The sequence below is a fragment of the Heloderma suspectum genome, chromosome 5, assembly GCF_057233095.1.
Source record: "Heloderma suspectum isolate Gila_16-S chromosome 5, 16-S_ref, whole genome shotgun sequence".
Classification (NCBI taxonomy): domain Eukaryota; kingdom Metazoa; phylum Chordata; class Lepidosauria; order Squamata; family Helodermatidae; genus Heloderma; species Heloderma suspectum.
In genome coordinates, this window is record NC_139462.1 from 232,783,956 (window position 1) to 232,808,209 (window position 24,254).

General features: G+C 51.2%; 3 protein-coding genes across 10 annotated transcripts in view; 1 reads left to right on the top strand and 2 right to left on the bottom strand.

The window, feature by feature from the left end:
- The window catches only part of LOC146345329 (uncharacterized), a 22,504-nt gene extending 19,582 nt beyond the window's left edge, over positions 1–2,922 (bottom strand). The window contains exons 1-2 of one of the 6 annotated variants that reach the window (XM_084860035.1): positions 1,264–1,450; positions 519–765 (exon numbers count right to left, since the gene is read on the bottom strand). Coding sequence is in view for 2 of the 6 variants with exons in the window: in XM_084860029.1 (XP_084716155.1) it covers positions 1,264–1,747 (484 nt within the window). In the remaining 4 variants the exon portion in view is untranslated. Of the gene's footprint in view, positions 1–518 lie in introns of all 6 variants that reach the window. The other 5 variants (XM_084860029.1, XM_084860030.1, XM_084860034.1 and 2 more) reach the window with 5 other exon arrangements.
- LOC146345330 (uncharacterized) lies at positions 1,457–17,421 on the top strand. Of its 2 annotated transcripts, none has more exons than XM_084860038.1 (3): positions 1,457–1,599; positions 5,573–5,703; positions 12,345–17,421. In XM_084860038.1, the coding sequence occupies exons 2-3, from the start codon at positions 5,607–5,609 to the stop codon at positions 15,998–16,000; spliced, it is 3,753 nt and encodes a 1,250-aa protein (XP_084716164.1). In that variant the 5' UTR covers positions 1,457–1,599; positions 5,573–5,606; the 3' UTR covers positions 16,001–17,421. The 2 variants fall into 2 exon arrangements, with proteins under 2 accessions (XP_084716164.1, XP_084716165.1); XM_084860039.1 differs by lacking the exon at positions 1,457–1,599 and adding an exon at positions 3,937–5,453.
- The window catches only part of LOC146345331 (uncharacterized), a 33,115-nt gene continuing 16,980 nt past the window's right edge, over positions 8,120–24,254 (bottom strand). For both annotated transcript variants that reach the window (XR_014792542.1, XM_084860158.1), the window contains exon 3: positions 8,120–8,643. Coding sequence is in view for 1 of the 2 variants with exons in the window: in XM_084860158.1 (XP_084716284.1) it covers positions 8,468–8,643 (176 nt within the window). In the remaining variant the exon portion in view is untranslated. The remainder of the gene's footprint in view (positions 8,644–24,254) is intronic.

Sequence of the window (24,254 nt, forward strand, 5' to 3'; positions counted from 1 at the left end):
GCAGAGACATCACCTTGCCGACAAAGGTCCGTCTAATCAAAGCTATGGTTTTCCCAGTAGCAACGTACGGCTGTGAGAGCTGGACTATCAGGAAGGCTGAGCGCCGAAGAATGGATGCTTTCGAACTGTGGTGCTGGAGAAGACTCTTACGAGTCCCCTGGACTGCAAGGAGCTCAAATCAGTCCATCCTAAAGGAAATCAACCCTGAGTGCTCACGGAAGGACAGATACTGAAGCTGAAGCTCCAATATTTTGCCCACCTGATGCGAAGAGAAAACTCCCTGGAAAAGACCCTGATGCTGGGAAAGACTGAGGGCAAAAGGAGAAGGGGACGGCAGAGGATGAGATGGCTAGATAGCATCACCGATGCAATGAATATGAACCTGAGCACGCTCCGGGAGAGAGCGCAGGACAGGAAGGCCTGGTGTGCGATGGTCCATGGGGTCACGAAGAGTCGGACACGACTGAACGACTGAACAACAACAGCAAATGTATTTATTCACAATTATTTTAGCCCACCTTTAAGGGGGAAACCCTTTGTTTACAGTTCAGGCTTTTCTCCTGCACAGCCAAGTGCCTCTGCGTGCCTGCCAGCTGAGGAAAAGCATTCATGCACCTGACGAGGCGGCATCCAGTCAGTCCGCAAAAGCTTCTGCCGCAAGCAGCGGGTCCTCCGCGAAGGTGCCCCTCGCCCGGTTCTGCCTCGACAGACTACCGCGTCTGCTCGCTGCCCTGGGGCTTCGCTGGGGCTGGAGGGCTCTCAGCTCTGTCCACAGGAAGAGGGGCTGGGGAACTAGCACGGGAACGCGGCAGGGGAAGCACGCGGCGGGGGAGGAAGCCGGACCGGGGCCGGCTGAGCACGGGCGAGGGAGAACCGAGGAGGAAGAGCAGTTCTGCGCCCCCCGAACCTGGCGGCCCCTCTCGCGCTCGCTCTCTGCCACAGCGGGGGCCCAGAAAACGGAGCCACGAGCCGCGGGCGGGCGGCGGCTCCGCGGGAGAGCAGAGCGCGCGCCTTGCGAGCAGGGGGCCCCGGGTTCGGTCCCCGGCATCTCCGGGCGGCGTCGGGAAAGCGCGTGCTGGGGGACCCCGCCTGACGCTCCGGAGACGGAGCGCCAGGCCGGGCCGGGCCGACGGTGCCGGGCCGGCTGGGCCGGGGCCTGGCTCCGCGCGAGGCAGCCTCCCGGCCCCGGCCCGCTGCGGGTCTCCTTGCCTCGGGCGACGCGGCCCGTCTGGGGCCAGGCACGAGAGCGAAGCGCTACTTCACCTGAGGCGGCCCGCCGGGCCCGCCGCTGCTCCCGGGGAGTGTCGCGGCGCCGCCGGTCCGCGGAGCTGCCTCTCGGCGGAGCCTCCGCGCCCGCGAGGCGAGCCCCTGTCGCCAGCGCACGCGCGGAACCGAAAGCCGCGCCGGCGCCCCGAAAGACGCGCGCGAGGGCAGCGCCTCGCCCGCTTCTGGGAAAGGCGGCGCCGAAAGCGAAAGCAGCGCCGCGGACAGCCCCGCCGCGGCTCGGCGGCGCCCGGAGCGGGCCAGCGGCGAGCGGGCGGGCGGCGCGCGGACCCTCCGGAGAGGAGCCGGCGCGCGAAGGCCTCCCGGGGACGCCGCGTGAGTGTGCGGGCGCGCGCGCGCATCGCCCCGGCTGCCGGGTTGGCTCTGGAGAAAGGGGCTGCGGAACAGGCGCGGAGCCGGGCTTGCTGCGCGCTGGCCCCCGCGGGAGCGCGCGAGCGGAGCGGCGCTGTGCTCCCCGCTTCATCGCGGCGGGGGGTGCCGGGCGCCAGGCTAGCGCGCCGGCCGCGGCCTCTGGGCGAGAAGTCTCTCTCCCGTCCTGGGCGCGCAGGGACGGAGCGGGGTTACGGGGCGGCGATAAGGGGAGCGTCGCGGGGGCGGGCGAAGGCCCATCTGGTCCCGCTCCCAGACCGGCGGGTCAGATTTCTCGGGGGGGGGCTGTCTACCCCCTTCGGCGACGCCTAAGCTAGTGGCCATCGCCGCCGCTCATGCCGGCGGAAAGGGGCTCTGCACACGCTCGGGGTGCTTTATGCAGCTACCTGCGGGCTGAGCCCTGGCGCTGGAGCCAGTTCCCGGAGCATCCCGGAAGATACGCTGCTGAAATGGAGCCCTGAGCGCTGCGGCACCATCCAGGCGCCCGCTCCTGTCCTCGCCTGTTCCGCGGCGCCGCACGGGGACGGCCCCGGCCCCGGCCCCGGCCCCGCGCAGCTGCCTCTCTGCTGAAGCGACTGGCCGCGCGAGGGGCGTGCTTGCGATCCCGCTCTCAAAACTCCCCTGCTCTCGCTCCCAGCTCCGGCCGGAGCAGGGCCCCGCCTGCTCGGCCATCGCTGCCTGTCCCCACCCGCCTGGAGCTCCGGATTAAAGACTTCAGCAGATGGCCAGGCTGAAAGGCGGGAGGAGCCCAAGAGCCGGCCTCCTCCGAGTCAGGTCGAAACCCGACGCGAGCTGGCCAAGGTGCGGAGCCGTGAGCCAGGGAAGCGAGAGAGGCGCTCGCGAGCAGCAGCTCGCACGCTCCGGCGTTGGCCTCAATCCCGGTAGGGCAACACCCTCCTCAGGACCAGCCGGACTGCCACGGAAGAGCGAGCCAGCATTCACGTTCTGCAGGGCACTGAAATGTGGGTCTGTCGATGCGCGACGATCCGCCTTCAGGCTGAGGGGCTGGGCGTGGAATCGTAGCCTGGTACATTTCAGCAGCCCTTGGGTGACTGCCCGTCTAGACACTAAAAACACGATCTCGTTTGCTAGAAGGACCGTGGACATAAACACCACACCCAGGAGGAGCGCGGTGTGGACGCTATATGGGCCCCATGTAGTGTGTGTGTGTGTGTGTGTGTTACCGTTGCAGAGTGTTTGTGGGAGCGTGTGTGCATCTGCTAGTGATATTTGTTCAACTCTGGATTTATTTTAAAGCCATAGTGGCGGCTACCTTGGAGGCTTGTCAGTTCTCTTGATACAGTGTATAGGAAGTGGCACTAAAATGGGGAGGGGGCAGGGAGGCAGGGCAGTATTTCAAGCTTGCTGGGGTCTGGAGGAGGGGGGCTCAGTCTTTCGCAGAGCTCGCCTTTCCATAGCCACTGAGGTAGCCATCTCAGTGCGTCCCTATGGCTGTCCACTAGTGCAGTTCATTGACAGAGCAAGCGCTAAGCCTGCAGGCAATTCAGCAGGATCCGACCCATCTCCATGCATTCCTATGGCCGTTCTGAAAATCGGCTGACTAATACAGCAAACCTGTCAGGCAGTTTAGGTGAAACCAACCTCTCTCAACTGATTTTTTTTTACTTTGTTTTTGAAGACATGGGGATATATCAGGGAAACCAAACACATAGCAGTAAAAATAATTAAAGATACATATTAGTATCATTACAAACATATGGATGGGACATTAATATGATATTAATATAAAGATGGATACAGTTAAGATTAGATATCTTACTTAATTATTAGATTAGATGTCTTACTTAATTATTGGCAGAAACAATTCCAGTATTATTAAATAATCAGTGAAATTACTAGAATCACAGGAAGATTCTATGAAGATTCTTATTCATAAGAAGCCCCCACCTGGATCAGAACAAGCATGCATCTAGTCCAGCACTCTGTTCACACAGTGGCCAACCAGCTGTTGACCAGGAACCCACAAGCAGGACACGAGTGCAACAGCACCCTCCCGCCCGTGTGGTTTCCCAGCTTTCGTGCAGTTTTCTTTCCCCGTTCTAAAACACTGACATGCCTCTCCTAAGGCTTCGTTGCTGGCAGGAAGAGCTTTAAGCTCAAATGTGCTGGGGCGGGGCGGGGCGGGGCGGGGGGGTGTTCTGGTGTGGCCCAGCCCCTTTTGCCTCCACCCATCACTGGGACGTGGCCCCCGGCAGCTTCTCCAAAATGGGATTCGGCCCTCTGGCTGAAAGAGGTTCAACACCCCTGTAACGTATCCTGGGGGGCGGGGGGTTAGTTATTGTTTTGAGCCTTGGCAGCTCCTGTAGAGGTGGGCGTAGCCGCAGCGGGGGGAGCATCTGCTGCGTTCTGCAGTTGTGTGTGTGGTGAATAAAGGACAGTTGTGTCTGAGGCCTGCCGAGTCTGACGGTCATCCCTCGGCCTGCACAACACCCCTGACACACCCAGAAATGTATCACTATGAGGATCAAGGCACAAGAACCGGGAAAGGGTCAGAGGGGTCCGCTTGAGCACTCCCGCTGCTTTCCGGTGGTCGGTCAGGATGGCCGGCCTTTGAATTTGCTCATTCATGGCTGTTTAGCAGGATACCAGCCTGTCTCGGTGCATTCCTGTGGCCATCCCAAGAGACACTTGTCAAGAGGCCCGTTTTATTCTGAGTTTTGCGGGGCGGGGGGCAGAGTCACAGCCCACCTCAAGGCCCTCCAATGGCCATTCCAGAAGGGACGGCATAATGCTTGCTATTCAGAGCTTTATTCAGGGTGCAGGATCCAACCCATCCTACTGGCCCTTCCAAAGTAGCTCAGGAACATGCTTTCTAACGGGAGATTTACAGGTCGGGGTGCAGGCTTTGACCCGTCCTAATGCATCCCAGCGGCTATTCAGAAAGCGACTCTACAAGATGCTTTGTATTCTGAGCTTCCAGTATGTAGGGCTCAACCCATCCCACAAGGCCAGAGTCACAAGCTCGGGTTGTTCTTGGCGTATGATTCTGGCTTGTTAGGGCAGCAGCAGCCAGGGGTCCTGGTTTGGATGCAACAAGGAATGGGGACCTCCCACCCACTGGAGGGATACCGCCCACGGGAGGTCCCCATCCAGTCTGCAGCCTCCCTGTAGCCCTATCTCTGATCAGTGACTGGAAAGAAAGGATTCTCCGACTACTACTCATGAGTAAGTGTTCCTTCCTCACAGGCCATTCCTGTAGACCTGGGGCTGGCAAAGGAAGTACTTCACTGTCAAAGCACTGCACAGCTGGCTTCGCTGCCAGTGCCACAGAGCATGGCGATGACAACCCCAAGCGCATGCAGTTTTTTAAAGGATTGGACAAACTCAACGGTTTGCCCATCCAGGCAATGGAACAGACTCCAGTCCGGCACTCGGCACGCTGCTAGCCGCAGGGAATTCCCCTGGAACTTTGTGAGCGTGATTTAGTAATGACTCATGATTTATTATTCACTTCTATCCCACCCTTCACCATTTGTAAGCATTTGAAAAGTAGTTGGCACAACAACGATGTAAGACCAGGACAGAGATGGCAGAATAGGAGGGCCAAACAGCACTGCAGGGGCCCCGTGGCTGGCGGCAGTGCTGAGTGCGCGGCAAGGGAGCTGTGACGGTGTGGTGTGCAGCGTTCCCTGCCCCTGCAAGCAGCTGCCACTGAACTGGAGCAGAGGGACGATGACACTGAATGCCACGACATCCCAATGCATGTCTCACTCACCAAACGTTGCCAGCTAGATATGGGGACAGGGAGTCGATCCCTGGAATGTGTACTTGCACCCCGAGTAAGTAATTTGGATTTTCCAGTGGGGTGCAACATGCTAGCTTAAAAAGGTTCCTTTTTCACCAATGATGTGAGTCTGAGTTCAGTGTCTTCAGGGATTTTTCTCACTATTTCATTCAGCTGGAGGAAACGGAACACCTCGGGACGCAGAGCGATGGCCAGAGCCAGCCAGACAACCGAGACCTTGGCTCTGGGCCGCCGGGTGCAGCTAGGGATGCTGTACGACTGTTGCAAAGAGGCCCTCATCCCAGGTAATCTCCAGGAAGCAATTCTGTGGCTTCGGTTCATGTCTCTTTGTATTACAAGAGGGGTTGCTCCAGAATAAAACTCCAGTTTTGGTGGGTAAGTAATGTAACTCACATATCCGCTGCCCAGGGTTTGCAGGGCTGGAACGCCGGGGGTGAACTCATCAAATGCTCTACGCCGAGGCAGGATTTTGCGCTACACTTCAAGAGGACTGCTGGCAAGGTGGAAATGAGCAGTGGCACGATCCAAGGTCTGGAACGGGTGGGAAGCATGTGGCCTCTCTGCCTCGCTCTGCACACGCACCTGTTGCCCCGCCGTCGCCAGATGTGCTGCACTGGCAGCGGGGGGGAGGGGTTTTTCCTGACCAATCCTGACGTGCCTTGTTTTCAAGGAAAATCAGGGGTGCTTTTTCCTGCTGCCACAGCAAATTCAGCAGCAATTTCTGTGGCGGGGCTGCATCCCGCAGTGGGTTTGGGGCAAGGGAATTTGGCCCCAGGGCCCCGAGAAGTTGCCCACCTCTTGTTTAGAAGGGTCTGAACAAAGCTCAGGTCTGGAGCTGATCAAACTCAGTTGCTTTGTTTTAATTTGCTTTTTTTGTTTTGTTTTAAGCCAAGCAGTCTCTGCAGGGGCCAGGGAGGAAGGAGGAGAGAACTGGATCGATCAAACAAGCAAAGCAGTTTGTTTGTGCCCCCGCCCCACTTACATTAGAAGCCTATAAAAATCTCCCTGGGGGTGGAGGTGTGGGTTGTCTGATTTGGCGTAGCTACGGTTTGGGGCACCAGCAGGTCTGCTCTCAAACAGAAGACAGCAGCAAACAGAGGCGTTCTTTCCAAGGAGGGTCTTATCTTGGGTAATTTTTGTTTTTAGACTTTTAACTAATATTCCTGATATGCAACTGCCAGTGGGTAGCAGGGTTTGGGGCACTCTGGATGACAGAGCGAGAGAGAGCTCAGAGATGAGTCTGGAAATGGTTTGGAGTTCCAGGCAAGCCCCTCCCAACCCCCACAAAAACACGGCTCGGGCTGTACAGAAGTCAGGCTCCTGTGCTGCTGTTTCAGAAGCTGAGCTCTTTTTTTTGGAGGGGGAAATTTTTGACTGAGTTAGAAAGAACTCCTCAGTTTGCTGTTGCCTTTTGTTTGGTAGTGGCCCTGCTGGTGCCCAAAACTGCAGCTATGCTAAATTGCCCTCACTTCACCCCAGGAAGGATGGAAAAGGCTTCCAATGTAAACCCAGAAATTCCCCATTCGTTGAATGAGAAGGGTCAGTGCAAATTCCCTCTGCCTCTTGCCACCTCTTTGATTTTTCAGTCCCCTGCTCCATCCTCCCTGAGTCCTGCAGAGAGTTTTTTTTAAAGCGAAGACAATGCTTTGCTTAGATGGTGGCATCAGGCGCCATCCCTCTGGAAGCACCCCTCGCTCTCCCTCCCCCAACACATCTAAGCAAGACCAGCAGGATGCCGAGAGCAGTGCGGGAAGCGGGGGCCCTCCGGGGGCCAAGGAGCCATGCCGTCAGCGGAGGCCGCTCTGCTCTGCTCTGCCACAGCCAGCCCAGGGAAATGCAGCAGGGAGCTTGTGTGTGCATAGGCACCCTGCTGCTGCTGTCACCGTCTGCCTGTTGCCGCACCTAACTGCAAACAACACAGAATGCGGTGCACGGAGCGCACGCCCTCAGCTGAGACAGGGCAGGGCGGGCGGGTGGGCAGTGAGCCCTCCGGAGAGCAGTGTCTGGCTGCCATGTTTGCCATGTCATGCATGCACAGACACACCCAGGCTAGTTTTCCTGGTGATGGGGAGGGAGATCCTGCCTGGGGAGGGGAAGGGCAGGGTTGGCACTGAGCCCTCCCGGGACATGGGCTGCCAGCCGCTGCCCAGCAAAGCAGCCCTACTGCAAATGGGGGAAAAGAGGGAATGTGGGGGGGTGGCGAGGGGCAGCTCCACCCCTTGACCATGTCACTGGCAGGCCACAGCCAGGTCACAGAGGCACACCCAGGAGTTGATGTGGGAACGGAGCACACTGCCGCGGAACCACTCCGGAGCCGCGTTTCAGAAAAACAAGTGAGTGAAAGGACTTTCCAAAAATGCTCACTTTGGGGACAGATGCTGTGGGATGGCAGCAGATTGGCAACAGCGTCAACTCCTGCAAACGACTCCAATGCACGCTACCACCGCATTAAATCAGCCGTGTAGACTGGCCCCTAGACACACTTACCTGGAACTAAGTCCCATTGAACTGCATTGGACTTACTTCCCAGTCGACATGCATATGATTGTACTGTAAATGTTGTGATGCAGTTATCTGATCAAAATGCATACAAAAATCCCACCCCTCCCCAGATCTGCTGGCCTGCTACTATACTCCCAGTCCTACCCTGCAGGGTTGATGTGAAGTGACATGAACAAGAAAGAATGAGGACATGCGTTTAGGAAAAAAGATTTAATAAACAATCATAAGAGAACTCTTTACAAAGACACGCCCACCCCAGACCCCCACTCCCCCAAAGGTTGTAGCTGCTCTACTGCTGGGGCTGCCCCCACCACTCCTCCAGCTCAAGGATCCTCCTTTGTAGAGCGTGATCATTACGAGGGGAAAGAAGGTTTCTGTTAGTCTTACATGACTGTATGTGATGTATGTGAACAGCACAGCCCTCCCCCCAAACCCACCCCAGTCTCTTACAGTTCCTGTTGAGGGAGTGGCAGTACCGCTCCTTGGGCTCTGGTCATCGTCCACCAGGATGGTCACATCAACGGCAGGGCCCAGACCTCCACTGCATCAGTTGGCAGGCAAGCACATTCCCCTTTCCTGCCCATGGACCAGGCACACTGCGCCATCCTTACTGTGGCTCAAGCCAGGGATGGGATCCTCTTCCTTCTCCTGGGGTCTGGCTGGTTCCTCCGGGGGGCGCGGGGGCCCTCCTCCAGTGCCGCTGTCCTCCGTGATCTGGCTGTCTAGGTTGGAATGGAAAGAACGGTTGAAACCAGGAGGAGGCCACAGCACTTCCATTGTGTGGTCATGTGTATTTGAATGCGTCTGTATGTCCATATATTTATTGATATATGTATGTATGCACATAATAATACATACACACGCACACTATTTAACATGCAGATGTATTTACAGCACCAATACAGTGCAGAATACGTTAGCAGACTGAATAATTAGTCTACTCAAGGAGTAGACAAAGGAGGCTTCGAGCATAAGGGGGAGGTGGGAGCCGAATGCCAGTCTCCCATTCACACTGACCAGGACATCGACCAAACTAGAAAAGTACCAAAAACACCACATAAGAGCAGGAACGCGATGATCCGGGCAAGCGGCAACCCTCAGTCACTTGGACAGCCACAATCGCGCAGCTGCAAGTAACCGAGTAAAAGAAAAAATACAAAGAAAGCGCTCTAACCACAACTGGGACTGTGGTCAGGCCAGGGGATTCTGCGCCCCTTGCTGAACATCAGGGGTGGGGGGAATCCAACCCCCCACACACACCATGGACCCTGTTGCCCCAAGGAAAATCCAACTTCCGCCATGGTCTCTTGGGGTAACAGGGTCCATAGTGGGGATTACATTTTGCCCCCCTCCAGCTGATTTTCGGCACAGAAACCATTCCCCATAAGCAGCTTTCGTTTGACAGCTTTCAAAATCCAAGAGGCTCCAGCGATCTTTCCCCCAAAGTGGGTGTGCGTGTCTAATTTCATGCGAAGGAGCAGGGAGGAGTGGGGTGCCAAGTGGAGAGCCATCCCAAAGGTGTGGGGAAAAAGGTTTAAAATGACCCACATACCTGAGGGATTTTCATGCTTTTATGGGTGGAATAGCCCCTTAAGGGGGTTCTCCATTTGGCACCCCACTCCCCCCTGCCCTCCCCTCTCCTTCCCTTAAAAGTAGATCGCTCTTGCCACTTTGGTTTTGACAGCTGTGAAAACCGAAGCAACTTGAGAGGTCTTTATGGGGAAGGGGAACAGCACGCCTGGCACCCTGAAAAAGGGGTGCTGGGGGCTTGACACAGGCTATCCTCATCACCTGCATCCCTGTACGTTTGCCAAGTGCAACAGGGCTGCAGGAGGGGCGGGCTGGTATCCTCTGGTTTCCTGCTGTTGCGCACATGCACAATAGCGGAAAACCAACGGGGGGGGGGGAACATTTGCGCGCATTCTCCAGGCATGGGAAAATGCGAAAGAAATTTCCTGGTTTTGTTTTTGCGCACAAATGGGGATGGGAATTTTTTTTTTAAGGGCTCCAATTGCAATCAAAATTGCGATTGTAGCCAGGAAGGGGACTTGGTGGCAGACAAGGTGGGTCTGCAGCAAGGTCCCCTGGGATGCTAGGTGGGGGACTATGGGGGAGGGAGGGGGGACGAGGGGGTAAACAAGCCATGCACTGTGCATCCTTTGCCTGATCATCAGTGTGTGGCTGCTCACGCATCATGGGCGAGCATGTCGTGTGAGTGTACCCACTGTCTTTCTTCTCCTTTCCTCTTAAATCTACCCATTTCTGCCCCTTCTTGTCACCAGCACCCAAACTTCCCCGGTGGCCTAGCCTTCCAGTCCCTGGCGTTGCCATCACCTCCTTTCTCTGCTTATTTAGCAAATGCTGACTTCCCCAGGTTCTGTCTTCTCTGTCTTTGGCCTATTAGAACCGAGCTCCCTTTTGTAATGTGTGTGCATATATGTGTGCCAAGAACAAAATCCGTAAAAACAAAGTCTATGCTTTTGGCCTTTAATGAGTGTTTGAACCAATTTCCGCACGCTAATAGTGGCTGTTCCCCGTTTCTCCACAAAACGGTGCTTTGGGCAAAGGTCCCCCCTTAAGTCCTGTGTCCTTCGTTACACGAGTGCACACGAGGGTGTGAAGGAAGACACGTGGCAATGGTTAGCCCATCCTTTCCTCTGTCAAGGACCATCTGTGTTAAGAAAAAAGATGGGAGAAGCCATGGGAAGACATTGTGTGTGTTTGGGGGTGGGGGTATTGGATTTGGTTTCAGAAGAATGGCAAGCGGTCAGGTGTGAATGTACCCAGAGATATGCAGTATGTAATGCAGTAATTAACAGCATAACTATACTCTGCTAGAGTTGCCCATTTTTAGAGTTGGTTCTCATAGCTGCATTCACATGCAGTGAAGGCCATGCTTTTTGCCACTAACAGAAGCTAAACCAATGCAGTAGTCACTCTTCGCACTGTGCACCTTCTAAATGATAAGGGATGCTTCTTTCTGTGCTGTGAGAAACTTATTTTGCCGCCAAGAGAGAAAGGCCTTGGTGAAGGGTGGGTGGGTGAGCAATCTGTGCAGTTTTCTAACCTAGCACGGCTTGCTCTGTAAAATCCTGAGCAAATTGGCCTGCTAGCTGTTCTCATCTGAGAGGGGGAAGGTGCGCCACCTGCTCAGATTACCAGCCCCGAGGAATGGTGCCCGTCGCTCCCCTGGGAACCAGAGTGGCTGAACCAAGAGTTAAGGGGCGAGAAATCTTTCTTTTGCTTCCTCTGCATCCATTTGCCATCAATAAATTCTTCTTTCACACAAGTGGACTCGACTCATATTGGTATCCTCTAATCTGTTTAGTGGGTGGGCCCTGGCCAGGCCCCAGTTTAAGACAGGGCGATACTAGTGGAAAATGACAATGCCAGCCCCCCTCCCCCTGCTTAAATCCTGTGACTGAGGCACAGTTATTGCACAATAAAAGCACTGTCTGCAAGCATCCTCGGTGGCATGCCACAGCGCGCTCTGCCTTGGACTGCATGTTGGGCTGACTTTGCACCTGTGGGACCCCTGAAGCAGTTTCTTGCACCACATCTGTAGCGCCTCCCTTTGCCTCGCAGCAGCGATGGCTACATGTTTCTGAGGGCCCTTGGACAAGATGCCCCAGTGGCGCCCCTCCTGCAGTGAGTCTGCCTTCTCACGAACCATCGTCAGCGAACGCTCCTGCTCCTCCTCGCTCGCATCGCGGCTCCCGCTTGCTCGCTTGGCAGGCAGGGAGCCGGGGAGCCAGTAGGCCGCGGCATCTCCTGCTCCTCCTCCGCACCACCGCCAGCGTTGTCTGGCCCCCAGTGGCAGGCAAGTGGACAAGCAGATTGCAGTGGTGAAGATGAGCCGGCCCAGGGGGCTCTTGTCAGCAGGCCCCTGCTGGGGTGTGGGCCCTTGGGAGGTGCCTGGCCATGCCAACCCTGGACACTGGCCCTGCCTCACAGGCATTGTGCAAGACATCTGCGCTCTGGGACATGACATTAACGGAACATCCAAGTTCAAAGGCAGTATTCCTCTGAGTAACAGATACCGGGGACAAATAATAGACGATGGCCATAACTTTCACGCCCTTTCTGTAAACGTCTTGGAGGCATCTGGTTAGCCAGTGCTGGAAGCAGAACACTGCACCGTGGACCTTTGGTCTGTTCCAGCATGACAGCTCACTTCTGATTCTCTTAGGCCGCAGAAAAAAGACAGAAAAAGTCTTACAAATCCCAGCATGGGGCATGGCTGGCTGGGGCACACTGGGAATTGTAGGACGTTTTCTGCCAAAACATGCATAGGATTGCGTCTTTAGTTTTTCCAAGAAGGGTAGAACAATCAGTGCATATGCAGAGCAATTTCTTCTGTTCCTGTCTCTGCTTTAATCCAAAATGCTTGTGACTAAACCAATCTCTGTTTGTAACGTTTTAGATGCTATGTTGTGGGACGACAAGACATTGGGAGAGAATATCCTAATTAAGCCAAGCCCTGGGACTGAAAGTCAGATCATCGAATCGGACACCATTGCAGATAAACTGACTGCTCTGAAGGTTCCAGAATCCCTGAAGGCCAGTCTGCTGTGTGGCCTGGTGGAAGCCCATGGATCCGCAGAATTCCTACATGATAGCAAGAGCTCCGGCCACCAGGCTCGCGTTACTCTCCAGTATTCGGCTACCACCAAGGTCAAGGAGCTCAACGTGACAAATCTCTCTTGCCCCAGTGGACGCAATCCACAGACAGCTACCCACATGGTTACTGGTGTGCAGTATGGGGCTCAGGTCTTCTTTGTGTTTGAGCAAGACGTTTCTCCCTCTGAGGATATACAAGAAATACAGCAGAACCTCCGAGCTATGATTAAAAGGATGCCAAGATTTCGTTCGGGTGAAGGTGGAGGGATTGCCAAGCTGGCTGAGGAGGAAAAGGCAAGAGCTGAGAAAACGGTCTGCAGGATTTACGGTGACATTTTTCGAGAAGATCATCCCATGACTTTCCAAGAAGCTGTGAACGTTTATTCCACCCTCCCCAAGGTGCTGGCTGAGAAGGCTGTGCCTGTGAGGCTCTGGCTACATCCTCTGAATCTGCTGGACTCCAAAATAGTTTCCCATTTCCATGAAATCAGTTCAGAACTCGTTTGTGAAATCCAGACTATCCTGCAGCAACTGGCAGAAATAGACATACAAGGCAACGACCTGGCAAAAAACCCTGCTGCTAAAACTTTTCCTGAAATGAAGAGGAAACTCCAGAGATTCCAAGGTCTGTGCCAGCAGTACAAAGGGAATTTCCAGAATCGACTGTCAAGAACTGTACCGCTAATCCGCCGAGGAGAGGAAGTTCAAGATGCCCTCATGGACATTCTTACCAACAGACAGCAGTCCCTGTTCAGCTTTGAGCAACTCAGTGCATTCCTAGATAGAAAAGAGAAGGAGATGATGTTTGTGAACAGCTATCTTGATGTCCTGAAGGGTGTGGAAGTCGTGCCCACCAAGAAAGAAATAGGCCGAGTCCTAGCCAATCCCGTGCTGAAGCGCATCATTGCATTTGTGTTCACCTCCTTACAAGACGAGGAACCATATATGGTAGACCTGGAAAACTCACTAGCAATTAAAAAAAGTCCACATTGCGTATCAACAGCTTCTGAGAAATCTGATTCTAAATTGTGGTTTGAGAACAGAGAGATAATCAAAAGAGCACGGGAATCTGCCAGGGCCTTCTTAAGACTTGCCAGCTTGTGTTCAGATGACACTAAACTGATGGTTAGTGCTCTTCCAGACCAGGACCATCCAGGAGTTTCCCTATATCTGTATGAGGAAGGAGAGCTGGTCAGCCCCAGTCTTGAACCACCCTCCAAGCCTTCCCCTCCTGTGGTTGGTGAAACCAGCCATGACACCATCCAGCTTACCTTTAAACCTGCAACCTATGGCAAGACTGAAATTTCTGGCTATCGGGTGGAGTCTAGGATTGTAGGGCAGGAGAACTGGGTGGCTGTGAATACCAAAGATAAGCAGGAGACATTCATGGTAACGGGGCTTCTCCCAAATACTGAGTACCAGTTCCGATATGCCAGTGTGGGCAGACTAGGGCTCAGTGAAAGCAGTGACATGACTGACATTGTGAAGACGCTTCCTGTTGGTTCCCCTGGAGCACCTGAGAAGGTCAGGCCTGAGTGCCAAGTCAGCCCCCTCGCCTGCCAGGGAGCCGGTCTGGCTGGATCTGACCACAGTGGACAGAAATATGAACTTGCAAAAGATAATGAAAGGAAGGGAAAACAATCTGAACCAGGAACACACATGAAACAACATGACAATGATGAAGGAATGAGGAATGTTTGCAGAGATGGCTTTTTGTCCGCCTCTCATGAAAGGTCTGCAGTTTCACCAACACCGTCCATTTCACTGTCACGAAATGAAAGAGTAGTAGACAAAATGATCAACCAAAGCACAGTCTTAGAAGAACATGAGCCACTGTCCATTTATCGCCTTCCATTAATAAAGTCTGCCTCTTCTTCTTCCAATTTTATAAAATACAGGCTGGGGCATGAAGACCCTCGATTCCCTCAGAAAGTGATCATGGTGATGGGAGCAACAGGATCAGGGAAAACAACCCTGATCAATGGGATGATCAATTACATCCTGGGAGTGGAGTGGAAGGATAGTTTCAGATTCAAGCTTATCCATGAAGAGACCAGCCGAAGCCAAGCTCAGAGCCAGACTTCTGAGGTAACCGCCTACGAGGTCAATTACGAAAACGGCTTTCAGATTCCCCATCACTTAACTATAATTGATACCCCAGGATTTGGTGACACCAGAGGAATAGGGAATGACAAATTGATAACAGAGAAGATCCGGGCGTTTTTTTCCTCTCCAGGGGGCGTTGGCCATATTGATGGTGTCTGCTTTGTGGTTCAGGCCTCTTTACCGCGCTTGACGCAAGCTCAGAAATATGTCTTTGACTCGGTGCTTTCCATTTTTGGGAAGGACATAAAAGCTAACATACAAATCCTAGTCACTTTTGCAGATGGACAGCTTCCCCCTGTTCTTGAAGCCGTTTTAGAGTCTGAGGTGCCCTGTGCTAAAGATAGTGATGGCAACCCTGTTCACTTTAAATTCAACAATTCTGCGTTGTTCGCCAGCAATTCTACAGCTACCGAGACAAATCTTGACTTTGACGCAATGTTCTGGAAAATGGGAGCTGCGAGTATGAAGAATTTTTTTGCATCTTTACAGAGTTTAGAACCTAGAAGCTTACGACTGACCAAAGAAGTGCTCCAAGAACGAAAGAGGCTGGAAACGGCAGTGCAGGGGCTGCAGCCGCAAATCAAAGCTGGTCTGGTGACGCTGGAGTCACTAAGAAAGACACAGCGAGCTTTGGATCAGCACAAAGATGAGATGAATGCTAACAAAGATTTTGAAGTTGAGGTTGAGGAACCAGTGACAGTGAAAGTCGAGGTCACTGATGGGTTCTTAACTAATTGCCACAAATGCCACTTCACGTGTCACTATCCCTGCATCTATGGCAATGATCAAGACAAGCACAAATGTTCTTCAATGGATAAGACCGGAAAATGCACAGTTTGCCACGGGAAATGTGCGTGGAACGTCCATTACAACCAAAAGTACAGGTGGGAGTACAAAACTGAAAAGAAGAGGCAAACATATGCCCAGATCAAGGAGAAATATGAAAAAGCCTGTGGGGAAATTATGACAACAGAGAAAATCCTTGAGCAGCTTTCCGAGGAATATGAGTGCATGGAAAATGTAGTGTTCGAACTGATTGAAGAATCCTCTCGCAGCATTGAGCGCTTGCAGGAAATTGCCTTAAAGCCCAACCCGATGGCAACTCCAGAACACATTGATTTACTGATTGAATCTGAAAAACTGGAAGCTAAGCCTGGATTCCAGGATCGCATCAAGTCACTCGAGGGGGTGAGAGAAATGGCTGTGCTTGTGAACAAGATTGCCAGGGGTGAACCGCTGCTTCCCCCTGAGGAGAAAGCAGCCAAAAGCTATAAAGCTAAACAATCTAAATGCCAAAGAATGTACAAGTTTTTGACAAATTGGCTTTCCTCAATGAAAAGTGAGTCAGACTGATTCTAATTAGGCTTGTTTTCTGGTGCGGGTGTGTGTCTTTTTTTATTACCATTATTATGCATATCCCACGTCTCCAAGCAGTGAGACGTTTCATAATATGTATGCAGGCTGAACATAGGTGGGGGCACGCAGCTCGACCGCCCGCAACTACTAGCCGTGGGGAAACAGTGATATGGGCAGCAGGATGGTGGGGGGCTGGGAGGGGCTTTCACCTTTCTCACCTCCCAGAGACCTTGACTGAGATCCGTGTCCTGGGGCTGCTAACAGCAGCGGGGAAAAGAGCGGCTGCGGGCCGCATGTGGCCCGCAGCCTGTGCACCCCTGCTCTAGCCCTGTGCGTTCAGTTCCCACGGGGCTCTCAAGAATGCACTGAATGGCTCCTCCCCCTTCCACCCACACACACCCAGCAGCAGCAGCAGTCCGAAGGGGACTGAGGCACATACAGATGTGAACGCGTAGGGCTCTCTCCACGGGGATGCAAACTCTTGTTGATGATTTATATTTTGAATTTTGAACATGTAAATTACTGATCCCCCTGGAGACATTTGAATTTCTGTAGAGAATTAGGAATCCTCATCTGCAGTGACCCCTGAGGACTCATAGCAAAATGCCCGTTAGAATGCCTGCCTGCCTGCCTGCCTGCCTGCCTGCCTGCCTGCCTGCCTGCCTGCCTGCCTATCTATCTATCTATCTATCTATCTATCTATCTATCTATCTATCTATCTATCTATCTATCTAAAAGCCAGCTTCCTGACATTGGCAAGGGCTGCTTCCACACCAGGGCCCTTTAAACCCACAGAGGCACTGCTTTGTGGCAGGGAGTTGGAAACAGAATCAAAACGGTGGTACCACACTAGAGACCATGGGGATGGGGTGAGGGTTCAAATGAGGGGTCTTCAAAATGCAACCTCCCCCACTTAACTACAAAAAGGGATTGTCAGGGTGGAAACTGAGCTGATAGAACCCCAGAGCAGTTCTGATTCTGAGGAGGAACAGCAATCCGTGGGAGAGGAGCTCGCTCATCTCTCACAGGCACAGCAGCTGGCAGAGATTCCTCCTGCCAGCATTCCTGAGATAGATAGTGACCCTGGCAGCGAGAAAGTCCTGGAGGGGGGCTTGCTGGACGCTCGGCACAGACACAGGGAGCGACGACAGATGGAGGGCGCGGAAAGGAGGCATAGCGCTCGTTTGGCGCGCAAGCAACGGTCTCGTCCCGAGGACCCAAGGGAAAGAGGGAGGATCTCTCCCTAGCCCGTGAGTTCAGGGTCTTCCCATGATTCTCCTTCAAACAGGGACCAACTGCCTAACCTGGAGCATAGGCTACTCTGCTATCTTTCCCCAGTGCTGTTCCTTGCTTAGTCGCTGGTGATTAGCATCTGAAAGAGTCATTAAGTTGTAAAAGAAATAAAGGCTTGAAAAGATTCCTTTTCGTCTGTGTCTTGAGTTGGCTATTGGAGTGGACTGTAAGAGGCAGCTAGGGCACTCCTGACAGGGATAAGGATTTGTTGCAGAACTCAGAGTCAGAGAGACCACGGAGTGAAGGAAAAAGAGTTTTACTTTATTTAACGCGCGGGCTTAAGGCTGGAATCATTTCCAAAGAGCCAGAAGCCCCGAAATACATCAGCACATTGTTTTTATAGACATTGTGACACATATGAAATGGCTCCTCCTCCCCCTCCCGCGTGGGGTTGCAGTCCTCAACATTTCTTCTCCTAGCACCATTGTGTATAATACAAGAACTGGGTTATAGGGTAGCCATGATAAGGAGAGAACAGAAGAGAACAGCAGAGAACAAGATATACAGCTGTATGACCTTTGACAAGATAAGGAATTCCTGTGTCTCATCAGCTTACAACAATATATTCAAGGGAGAAAGAGTTCAGCAAGAACATGAAGCATGAGACTGCATGAGGCTACTTAGTCTGACCCCCGATATGGCTGCTACATTCCCCCCTTAAATGCATAATTTCATTACAATTATAGCATTTCATTAGGCAAATAGACATTTTGGTTTGCAAAGCATAACACAGGACTCTTATAGCAACCCTCTTACTTAATATCTTGTTGAGCTATTAAAGTGTAGCGGGCAGCAGTTTTACTAGCTGAGACAAAACAGATTGGTTAAACAGTGCATAAAACAAGGAATGCAGAGACATAACGGAACTCTAATGAACAACACTGGTAGAATTAGGATGAACAATGCTTTAAACCAGCTAACATCTGGAAGCCAAGGGGCTAACCAATTGAGCTAATTATGTTGTCCTATTTTGATGTCAGCTACTATATTGTGCAGCTTGTTGATCTGTTCATCTACAGCATTGCCATTATCAGTTAAGTTAAAACAACAGAGCTTTTGGTGTGTCTCACAACTTAAATGATGAAGAAGGAAGAGGTAATCTATACTAGCTCTATTTTCTAGAACCGCACCTCTTAGATCACGCAACTCTTTATTTAACAATGACAATGCTCGTGAGGTGGCATTTATACTTTTGGCTAAGCTGCAAGCTAACCGGTTGATCTCCAGACCATCAGCCAAGGCTAAACCTGGAACCCCAACCAGTGACATTGCTAAGGCCAATTTTTCTGAGTTAGAATATAACTGCACATGACTATTACAATTTTTAGTTAGTTGGAGTTCTTGAGGCTGCCATTGACGGATTTTCTCGGGCCACGGGGGAAGAATTGGTACCAGGCGGCTGAGGCAACATGGGTGGTTATCAGACAAGTTGGCAGGAATGAATGACAAAGTGCGGGAACCACATGTCTAAAACCATCCATGAGGCAAAAGTATGTGGGCATCATTAAAAGATACGTTTTGAATTTTATTACAGTGGAAGGGGGCCAGGGATAGCTTTATATTTTCTGGAAATTTTTTGACAATTAAGCATTCGTGCACACGTAGTATTTGTTTCAGCAACGATGGGGGTACGTAGAGTGAACTCTGTAGGGGGTAGGATCTTTGCAACCACGCCCCAATTAGCATTTTGGGAATAAGTTAAACTTACACCATAAACTCTTAACATGGTATCTTTTTGAATTTTCCCAGGATGTCTACAGACAGGAATTAGGCAAGAGCTAATAAGCCTGTTTGCAGGTATATCTTTTGGTAAACTCCAGTGTTTTGGTAAACTCTAATGTTTTACTCTAGTGATGTTAGCCAAGTGAAGCCAGTAATTATCAGCAAATCGCTCTTAATATGGTATCTTTTTGAATTTTCCCAGGATGTCTACAGACAGGTATTAGGCAAGAGCTAATAAGCCTGTTTGCAGGTATACCTCTTGGCAAACAAAAATGTTTTACTCTCATGATGTTAGCCAGGTGAAGCCAGTAATTATCAGCCAATTGCTGGGACAAACTTTCCCTTTCAGGGGCTGGCCCCCCTTTTTGCACCTTATTAAGGAGACACAATGCAACACTACTAACACTACAACACGCATGTTTGATCTTCTTTGGGATCTGACCGTACGCTGGGCAGCTATTCACCTGGCAAGCTGCAGTAGGGTCTAGTCCCCTTCTTTAATTCTCCAGTTGCAGGTCTGACTGTATGCAGGGGGACAGTCTCCCGGTGTGTCCACAGTAAGGTCTAGCCTGAGTCTTCTTACTGCTTTTTCAGAATGATTTTTAAAGGATTTTCAGGATTTCTGTTAACAGTCTACTCTCCCCCTCTCACTCTCTTGACTCATGTCCAATGTATCCAGGGTTTAACTCCAGCTGTTTTCATAGCTGCGGGGGTGGAAAGTATGACAGTTCTCAGTCCTCTCCATCTGGGAGTCAAAGGGTTATTTTTCCCTCTTTAACTCATACTTTAACTCTTGGTTGGAAAGGATGAACTTCTGTGATGGGAATGGCTTATTTTCTAAGACAAAGCGACGCTGGGCTTGAAGAACTTCGCTCAGTGTTTGGACTTCTTGTTTAAGGCTAACGTTTGCTTGCTCTTGATGCCGCTCCAGTGTCAATTATGAAGTCAATGTCACGGCCCCTCTCAAGCTGTTTTCTCTCTCGCCCATTCTGGCTCCTTTGGTTTTCTCCTTTGTGTATTTGATTTATTTTATTTGGGCATTCATGCCACTAATGTCCATCTTGTCCACACTGGGCACACTGGTTCTTTTTTAAGAATCTTCTGCCTCTGCCTGGTCTTCTTTTTCTCCTCGCCCACGTCTTCTTGGGCCTCTGGGTTGAGGGGGGTATACTGGCGATAGGCATTTAAAAGACGCTCCTAGTACGCTCTCGGGCCTCGGTGGCACCTTGCAGCACTTTAGACACTTTGGTTATATTAACTGACTTCTTTATACCTGCCTTCATGGCTTCTAATAGCAGGGTTTGATACTGGGTAAGGCGCTCTAGCCCCGCTTGTGTGTTGGGATTCCAGCAGGGGGGGGTTACTTACAAGGAGACTTTATTGGGTAACTTACAGCACACAGGCGTACCTAATGGTTGGATCAGACAGCTTCTCTGAACCATGAGCTATTGGGCTAAATGGGTTTTATACCATACATGTTACTCATGAGGCAGCACAACACCAGCAAGCATTTTCAGCATAGGCTAGAAGTGTTTGGTTCTCAGGCACAGCTTCCTGTAAACAACTTCGCTTCCCAAAGTGCTTGATAACACTTTTATTCATTAATATGGGAAGACAAATTTTTTCTCTTTCTTTTGCTTTCTTTTTCTTTGCTGATCTGCCTGTATTGCAGATCATGTTTCAAACTTTTTACATAAAACTTTCTGCTCAATGCACCAGCCTTGTCTCTTTATTTGTCTTTTTCAAGTTAAACTCACTTACTTAAACCTTTCTGCCTTACACTAGTCCCAGTGACACACATTTGGGATAGGCTCTTCTTCTCCTTCTAGTTACATTTTCTCATCTTAAAGAACTATTACATTATTGTGGCTACTTTACCCCAGGTAATAAGCTCCAGGCACAATCAGCTGCTTTTAATTTACCCTGGGGGCAACTATGGCCACGCTTCTTCTCTTTGCTTCTTGCCTCTTCTTCCTTCTTTTTTTTCCCTTCTCTATCTGTCTGCTACTTTCTCTATTCCCTCTTTTCTACTTGCCTCTGTCTTTCTCAACTTGCCTTTTGTCTTTTCTTCTTGTCATCCATTGGGAACCACACTCAGTATAATTTGGAGTTGCAACTAACACTAAACTGCAAATATCACATATATTTCATGATATCTAAGAAATCATAAAATATACACAACAAACTTTTTTGCAATTTAACACAATGAATGGAAAGCACTTCTAGCACGGTAAGGCATGATGGAGCAGATCCAGCAATTAGGGGGAAAGCTCTCAGGGCTATCTATCACTAGGCAAGCTAGCCAGGGATTTACAATATCACACACACACACACTAACACACACACACACTTCTCTTCCCCTTCAACTTGGTACACGAACGCAAAGTGCCGAAACTCAGGACGCTGGGGGGTGATGGGCATCGCCTTATACTTGCATTTTTCAGGCAGCCATTAATCTTCTTCGGGGAGGCGGTGGGGTGATTTGCAGAATTTCAAAGGCAAGCTTCACAGTTTGTTTGTAAATCCCAAGCTTAAAACAGGACACGATAAGGTACAGGGCAGCCAAATTCTTGCTTTGGCACGGGCAACAAATAACTCAGGTTAGCTTTTTTCGCTGGGGTCTCAAACAGGAAAACAGTCTTAATTTAAAGTTGTAACATTACTGACAGCGTCAGCCAGCCAGCTACACAGATTTCACTGTTTTTTTTAAGACAGTTGCTCCAATATCTTCTTCTCAATCAGGTTGGGTCTTCCAGCTTACACAGTTTATTGCAGCTTCCAGGAGCATGGTAGTAGCGTGATTTTGGCTTGGCCAGGAACATGCTGTCTGGTTTCTCGGTCTCTTCAGCACACACACTTAGGCAGTCCAACACTGGACACTTGAATCAGTGAGATTTCTTCATTGCAGGGAATCCCACGGCAAAAGCTTAATGGTTACGCTCTTTAGAAATCATATAGCTGATGGTCAGTAGGTACAGACTCTATGCAATTCTAACACAGTTCAAAGCTAAACACGGTTACCTTGACAGAGATCTTCAACATGTTCTCTCCGCTTCATTCTGCCTTGGGACCGTCTTATGGCACACTCTCCACTCGAAGAGGGGTCCAGCCTGTGCCCTGGGGGCTGATTTTTCACCTTTATTCCATTTTGCGCCTTTATCTTCTGGGTCTTCATTTTCAGTTTCCATTTCTTAGGGATTTCATCTCAATTAGGCGAGGTGATGATGTTGCACAACTCAGAACGTTGTGGGCAATTTTCCTGCCCCCCCCCCTCTCGGCGCACGAGGCTACTTCTTCGGCCTTACACTCTCATGCTCCCACGCTCTGTTAAAAGCCAGGCTGTCCTGCAACATTTCTCTAATTAACAGCCTCAGATCTTGTTCTTTTTTTCTCTCAGCTCGACCTTGAGCTTTTTGCTGTTTTCTCTCTCTATTCTGAATCTTTTTTTTAAAAAAAAAACCCTTTTCCTTCTTTGTTTGACATACATCTCAAGGGGGTGCAAGTCTTGAGCAGTAGACGAGCTCGCCTCCTCTTTTTTGTGAGAACACATCTTTTTAAGGGTCACCGCCGATTTTATTAAATCTTCTGCCCCACACTTCAATTCTTCAGTTTCTTTTATTAATGCTGATTGAGGTGTAAGAGGGGAACCTCCCGATCCCGTAGAGACGGAAGTCTCGGCAGACAATATCTGGGAGTTGAGGACCGTAGCTGAAATCGGCGAATTACTGCCGGTGGGGCTTGAAACTGATGGCGACAGTTCTAAGTCAAAGCGAGGGGCAATGCCTCTGTGGGGGGGATGGCAGGGGCTCAGGAGCCACCGGATCTGGATCTCGACGGGGCGGTCTCACAGTAACATGGGCCCGTGGTGGAAGCGGGGCATAAGCAGGTGGAAACGCCGTTAGCTCTGCCAGATCTTTACACGGGGCTTCTAACACTGGTTGTAATTTCTTGGCCAATTTTTCTTTTCTGAGCACCAAAACTTTTGCCTGGGATTCTAGGCATTTCTTTAGCCATGGAGGAGAAGCGCGGACTATGGAATCCCACGAGTTTATGTAGGGAAATTGGTCGGGGTGCCCAGGTCTCCCAACCACAATGGCATATACACGGCTGATTTTGCTGGGCTCCAAAGAGCCTTTAGTAGGCCATCCTACACCAAAAGACGGCCACTCTATTTCACACAAAGTCCGCAACCATTGAGGATTCATGGGGGGATCCCCATAATCTCTATTAAAACCTTTCTTAAAATTTGCTAGCATACATCCCAAGGGGGTGCAAGGTTTGCTTCCCCCACCACCCATAGCCTCCCTCCTAAATTGAGGACAGACACAATTAGGGAATGGGAATTGGTCAGTGAGTAAGGGGTCTCACTGGCCGACACAAGAGGATTTTACACACCACGCACTTTGCTACTGGCCTGGGCACCCGGATGGTCAACGGTATGCGTCAGAAACCGCAGTAGCCACTCACACAATCATCAATCTCTCCACTACATCCATATGTCCCTGCCACCCACTTTTCCCACTTTTTACCAGAACGGAAAGCGGCTTCCCCAGCTTCCTCAGCTTCCTACTGAGTACTGGCCGGCTGAGTACTGGCGCCTGCTCGGGGGTGTGATCAGGCCCCCGTTCTACCCGCAAGGAGTAGGTTCTTTTCGTATACGTATACTAACACTGACCTTCTTCATAAGGCGGGGCCCTCTTTTTTTCTGTCCAGTGGCCTTTCTCCCTAAAGGCGGAGCCCTCTTTTACTCCATACTTGCCTTTCTCCTAAAGGCTTCCAATGTGGGTTTCAACTCAGTTGCAGCTGTGATACAGGCAGGGCTCAAGTTCCTTCCTCCGCTTCCCAAGGTTCTCTTGCCACTCGCTGCCGTTCAGGCGGTCCCAGCGCAGGCTTTCTCCCGTTCACCCGACAAAAAGGTCGGTGGCGCCAAGAAAGGGAGGCGTGCACTGAGCTCGTCTTCCCGGTGCGATCAAGAGCAGGCAACTGCCACCTGTCTGGCTCAGAGCCTGCCAGATCTGAGTCACGGCACCATTTATGTTGCAGAACTCAGAGTCAGAGAGACCACGGAGTGAAGGAAAAAGAGTTTTACTTTATTTAACGCGCGGGCTTAATGCTGGAATCATTTCCAAAGAGCCAGAAGCCCCAAAATACATCAGCACATTGTTTTTATAGACATTGTGACACATATGAAATGGCTCCTCCTCCCCCTCCCGCGTGGGGTTGCGTCCTCAACATT